At 35.8% G+C, this 6663-nt stretch overlaps 1 protein-coding gene across 2 annotated transcripts; it reads right to left on the minus strand.

The window, feature by feature from the left end:
- Window positions 1-1841: 1841 nt before the first annotated feature.
- LOC797114 (rho GTPase-activating protein 1-like) lies at window positions 1842-5608 on the minus strand. 2 transcript variants are annotated; one of them, XM_087257756.1, is made up of 7 exons: window positions 3882-5608; window positions 3557-3674; window positions 3268-3474; window positions 3016-3193; window positions 2721-2847; window positions 2501-2580; window positions 1842-2349 (listed from the first exon to the last, which is right to left on the minus strand). In XM_087257756.1, the coding sequence occupies exons 1-7, from the start codon at window positions 3900-3902 to the stop codon at window positions 2184-2186; spliced, it is 897 nt and encodes a 298-aa protein (XP_087113882.1). In that variant the 5' UTR covers window positions 3903-5608; the 3' UTR covers window positions 1842-2183. The 2 variants fall into 2 exon arrangements, with proteins under 2 accessions (XP_087113882.1, XP_087113883.1); XM_087257757.1 differs by lacking the exon at window positions 3268-3474 and having other exon boundaries at window positions 3882-5485.
- Window positions 5609-6663: the final 1055 nt, after the last annotated feature.

Genomic DNA, 6663 nt, shown 5'->3' on the forward strand with positions numbered 1-6663 from the left:
AATAAAAATTAAGTTACAGTTATCAAGAAATATGTTTATTACTAGTTAAAATTTCATTTTTGATATCATGAATGTTTTCGTAATGATGTCATTTTTGATATCAAGAATTCAGGTTTGTACTAGTGGTTATGCAATTCCTGATATCAAAAATCAGCTTTTTTAATATCAAAAATGTAATTGTTGACATCAAAAAATAATGTTCAGCCGTTTTGACTTAATTTATTCTCAGTATATGCAGTTTTGATATCAAAAATGTAATTCTTGATATCAACAAGTAAATTGTTGATATCAAGTCTGCATTCCTGATATCAGAAACTAAATTGTTGATCTCAAGAATTATATTGTTACTAGTAAAAATGTCAATTCCTGATATCAAAAACTTAATTTCACTTGTTGAAATGTTAATTCTTGATATCTGCAATTATATTTCAACATGTTACATTTTTTATTTCTAATATCTAAAAATGTATTTCTGATATCAACAATTAGGAAACAAATTTTTTATGTCAACAATTACTAATTTGACTAATAACAATTACATTCATGATATCAGAAATTAGGAGACGCAGTGGGTAGTGCTGTCGGCTCACAGCAAGAAGGTCGCTATTTCGAGCCTCGGCTGGGTCAGTTGGCATTTCTGTCTGGAGTTTGCATGTATCCTCCGGGTGCTCCGTTTTCCCCCACAGTCCAAAGACATGCAGTACAGGTGAATTGGGTAGGCTAAATTGTCCATAGTTTATGAGTGTGAATGAGTTTCCCAGTGAAGGGTTGCGGCTGGAAGGGCATCCGCTGCGTAAAAGACGTGCTGGACTAAGCCAAAAAAAATGAATGAATGAATGAATGATATCAGAAATTAACATTGTCACTAGTGACAAACTGATTGTAAACAATTTGTGATAATGTACTTCAAATGTATTATGACTTTATTTTATAACCCATATGACAACTGCTTAGTTCCTTGTTTTTGTTTCTATTTTTCCCCTTCTGTCATTTTTTTCCTCTTCAAAATAAAAAAAGTTATGAAAAAAGAACTAACATATTGATACAAACGTCTAAAAAGCTTTCTTTTGATTTTACAAGCACTATATTACTGCAATATATGATTGATGTTACAGTCAATGTCCTTTTGCCATCTAGAATGAGAATATCATATTGAGTAAAGGCGAATTGGAAATTAATTATTGTGATCCAACATTAGCTTTGCACTTATGGATGACATGATAATTCATTTCAGGTGAAGGATAATCCACTTACATCCAAAACAAGTTGTATGATCTTTATAGCATGTGCTTTATATACACATTGCTGCTGATTGGACATTTTTGACACACCCACTAAACATGAGACTATATTAATAGTGAATGACAGGGATTTTCTGCACAATGAGTATCGGTGACAGTGTTACTCGTGTTACTGTATTTGAGGTAATAGTTGCAACGATTGACATGATTTCATCATTATTATTGTATTTGTTTATGTAGAATTTCAATAGCAGACTAACAAATGTTGTTCATGATGCTACAGTCTATTTTTGTGTAAAACCCAATGCCATAATTAGGGTGGTTTCAGAACTTAAATTAAAAGCTAGAAAAAAATTATCCAAATATTAAATATAAAAGTTAATTAAAATACATCATGATAAAACATTTACACTTTTGCACACTTAAAATATCAATGCAGTTAGTTGCTGTTAATTTATCAGGTTTAGGGTGTTCTTATGTGAACGGTTTTGTAACACCCATGTTTATGATGTTGTTAATCCATTTAAGGATATGAACATTTGAGTACAAAAAAACATACGTATAGAGTATGCAGACATAAAGACAGAGAGAGACACCAACTGACTGAAGATGACAAGCTTTATTTCAGACAGCTTCTGATTCAGAATCAGCATCTGCCTTGTCTTTGTCTTCATAATCAAATCTGTGATTGCACCTCACATCCAGCAGCTCCAGTGATCCTCAACAGCACGCATTGCTTTCTGATGAGCATCACCACACTGCATCGCACTGGTCTCATTCAGAAATCCTCACCACAGCTTCACTTTCAGTTTACCTCATCGGCTCCATTGACTTCTGGCGACCCTTACCAGCTCTCAGTTTCACTTGGTGACCCTCACCAACGTCTGTGCCTTCTGGTGACCCTCACCGACCCCTTTATTTACTGGTGACTCTCACCATCCCTCAGTCTCTCACTGGCTGTGGAGACTTGCATTGAACATCACCAGCCCCAGAGGGTTGTTCACCATCTTCCACTTTGCGCCTGCCATTGCGGGAGCCAAATTTTTGCCAAAAATGCAAAAATCGTCTTCTCAGACGCTCAAGTCGCCCAATTTTTGGTGGCTTTGAGCTTTAAAAAAAAAACACATCACAAGCATGAATATGGATGATTAGCATTCCACAATACATCAATATAAACATATGTGTGTACATTTATTGGGGTATATGAGGTATGTGAGCAGTATCAGTCTGTAGTGTGTGTTTGTGTTCAGAATCTGTACCTGGTCTCTGTGAGAAGCACCTGCTGGACACACTTTTCAGGAGTGAAGTCCCCTCCCGCCTCAGACACACTGTCTCCCTCCTCAAACACACAAAGTAAACCAAACCAAAATAATGATCTATCATCGTTTTCATCAGTTGAACACCATTCTGATTCAATTCAAAAACCTGTCACACACACACAGATGGTTTTATTTGAAACAAACACAAGTATAAACTTACTGCCATGTTGGTGGCAGATGCTTGAGGGTACATATTGGGCAGTAGATGCCTGAGGTTGTCCAGCATGTACTCTGTGAAGCTGATACACATCTCCTCTTCCTCAAGCTTTGTGGGGCCTTGAGGAACACTACACACACACACACACACACACACACATAACAAAAACATGTTACATTAATAAAAGTACCAGACACCCATCTATCTATTATGACTGACAGCTCCATTTCACACAGACTTTAAGTTTTGTCATAATGCACAGACACCATCAGATGAATACAGATATACAAACACTTACTGAAAGAGGATCGGCCCAAATTCTATCGACAGGTTGGTGGTGGTCATGCGGTTGGCATGACTCTCGGCAGCCACTCGGGACAGGAAGAACGTTAGAAAGCAGAGGATGTTGTAATTTTCCTCTGGAATGGTATCCAGTATTTTCTTCACTGCCTTGTGACGTTTGCTAAGTCTGAACACTGCAAGATAAAATATTTCCAGAGTTAAACAATTTGATAAAACTATTTTGATAGCTCCCAAAACCTTCACTTACTCCTGAACACTTCCAGCAGTTCAATCCTGAATGGCTCTGGAATGAGACCACCTGGAAGAGTCCTGAGGAAATGTTTCAAGACGTAGGCTGAGGAATGAACATCCTCAATGCTCATCTTTGGAAAGCCTCCGCGATCAAAACATTTCCTCAGTTCATACTGGCGCAATACTGTACCACCAACCCTAAACAGGCCTTTGGTACTGAGGCCTGAACACATATTTCACAAATACAGTCTCAGCATTAGTGACAAGCACTTGGAAACACCGTCAAATGCCAAGCCAGCACTCACCATGCTTCTCGAGGAAGCCCACCAGGTGTGTGAAGGCCAGAGGAAGCCCCTGTCTCATCTGTCCGGTCTTCCTCAGATGTGACAAGGAAACACCAAACACCTTGCTCGGTGCTTCCTCCTGCACAAGAAAGAGGGTTAAGAATGAGAAATGAGAAAGTGAGTGCACATACAGCTGTCTAATGAATGTGAATTATTAGCAACTATGAGTGTACATTTAAACACTAAGTAAATTATTTTTCTCCACTCACACATTCATTCCTTACTAACAGCAAGCATTTGTGAACTACTAGTAGGCCTAATAGTATGTGTGAATGTTTATACTTACACACACGGATAAAACTCCCATTATGGGGGTTTTGCCGAGCAACCAAATCCAAGGGGTGTTCAAAGCCGTCAGTCGAAGTCAGAAGAAAAGGGTCGTTACCGGGGAATCCAAAACCGTATCCGAGTGTCAAAATGAAATCGCAAATCCAAAGCCGTAGTCGAAGTCCGAAAAAAGTGTCAAAAACCGTGAATCAATAACCGTAAATCAATCGAGAAATCGCAAATCGCACAAAACCACTAACCACAACCAACGCCAGAACACCCAACAAAGAATTCTAATAAAGTACGTGCATATAACCCTGCCGCAGCTCTCACGTCATTAGAACGCGTTCTATTTAGAATCCGAAGATTAGCTTAGTTTTCTAAGATGTCCACCTTTAAATCATTAATATGTGTACATATCAACATTAATAAATTGCACATACATGTCTCATAAGCTGAAGCGCGTTTTACAACGACGAAACGCGCTTCAACTTAAGATCCGTTACATGTAACGTTAGATTGTTCAGCCTTGCAAACAGTATGTGCTTTGTATTAAACCCGGTATGCAAGGCTAAACAAATTATACAACTAAACAGAATATACTAATTTAATATATATTTTTTGCAGTAATACTTTGTATGTAACAACATAATAATTAAATAAAATAATATTAACACCATGTTATTACCCGTTTAAACACACGTTTAGCACACTTAGACGTAAATGTAATTTAGTGTATTATAAATGAGTGTATTTTAGAACAATATATTTGGAAAATTACTATAGCCTTTTTTAACTTTATTTAAAAAGCTAGACAGCTTAAACACGTTTGAATTCCCAAAGTCATAAAAATGAACATACTTTTGTAACAACTCATATTTAAAGTTGTAATACATTTAAGTTAAGTTATATTTAAAGGTTAAGCCAATCCATTAACCTATTTACAGAAAGTGAAATACGTTATGACAGAAATGGTTCTGCCAAACCTTTTTGACTGTCAATTTTTGTGGACAGTATCCTTAGGTGAACATTAGTTTTGTCTTTAATTATTATTTTATACCCATACAATGTTTTAAATGTTAGAACTGTCAAGGCCAAGTTAACGTTAACATGGTCGCGTTAGCCTTCTTAGCCAACGGCATTTATTAGCTAGCTTAAAGCACACATTGAACATTACCGATAGATAGAGTGATCCACCAGATCCTGTAGGTCGATAATTGTGCGTGAAGAAATTATGTTGTTGAATAATTGAATTGTTACAGTTATGAAATAGTTTGATAACAAGCAGGAAATGTTCATGGGCTAATGATACGATGAGCACATTGAAATGGTCTAAAGCAGGTATGGGCAAACTTGATCGTCGAGTGCCGGTGTCCCTGCAGAGTTTTGTTCCAACACTAGTCAAACACACCTGAACAAACTAATCAGTGTCTTCAAGATCACTAGAAATCTATAAGCAGGTGTGTTTGATTAGAGTTGGAGCTAAACTGTGCAGGACACCGGCCCTCCAGGACCGAGTTTTCCCACCCCTGGTCTAAAGCAATAATCTTGAAGGAGTGGGCCATGTCAGATATAGAGAAAACGTGTTTGGTTTTAAGATTGAAAGATGAAAAACTGAAGTATGCGGTGATGTCAAAAAATGTTGATTTAGGTAGAAGCGACAAGCTGCAAACATGGAAGGTTATATCTTCTTAATGCAAAATTTTGTCATTGCTGCGGAGCACACTATCTAGAAGTCCTTAAAACGAACATATTGGCCTCTAAGGGACAGTTATCAGACCTTATCAGACACATTTGGCATAGAAAAAAAAGCAGGATTTTTACAGATACTTGCAAGTTAGAAATTACTCTAAAAAAATTGTAAAAAAAATTAAGGATTACAATTTGATCACAATATTTCCGGATAAAAGAAGAAGAAGAAAAAAAGGTCTCTAAATTATATAAATGCATACAAAACAGTAAGACCCATTCATCAAATTACATAAAACAAAAATGGGAGAAAGAGTCAAACCAATAAATAACAGAGGAAAACTGGATATGGCAAGCCGTTTTGACTTTTATTCATTCTCAGGATATATTTGATATCACAATTTAATTCTTGATAGCAACAATTCAGTTCTTGATATCAAATAAGGTAATTGTTGAACTCAATATTACATTTCAACTAGTAACGTTAATTCTTGATATCAGCAATGATGCCACCATTAGCAGAAATACAATCAAGAATTTTTATCTTGTTATCAATAAAAGACAAAACGGCTATTCTGGCATGCCGTTTTTACTTTTATTGCTCAACCGGACATGAATTGTTTATACCAAGAAATAAATTGTTGATATCAGGAATCCAAATTCTTGATATCAACAACTTCATTGGTAATATTCAGAATGTGACATGTTGATATCAGGAATTGCATCTCCACTAATAACAATGTTAATCCTTGATATCAACAATTCAGGTTCACTAGTTAAAATGTTCATTCAATTTCCACTAGTAAGAATTATAGTTCTTGATGTCTGATTGTATTTTCACTAGTTAAATGTCACCACAGACTGCCATTCAAATTGAATTGTTGATAACAAGAATTGATTTCTAAAACCTTAATTTTACATAAAAGAAATACAATTCTTACTAAAAGCATTTATTTTTTATATCAGTGGTCATGTGGATAATAGTGCAAATGTCTATTCTTGGTATCAATTGAATTGTTACTAAAAATTGTAATATTTGATATCAAGAATTGGTATGTTATTAGTGACCATGTTAATTTCTGATATCATGAATGTGATTGTTAATAAAAAAG

The sequence above is a fragment of the Danio rerio genome, chromosome 6 (assembly GCF_052040795.2).
Source record: "Danio rerio strain M-AB ecotype USA chromosome 6, GRCz13ab, whole genome shotgun sequence".
In the NCBI taxonomy this organism is placed as follows: Eukaryota; Metazoa; Chordata; class Actinopteri; order Cypriniformes; family Danionidae; genus Danio; species Danio rerio.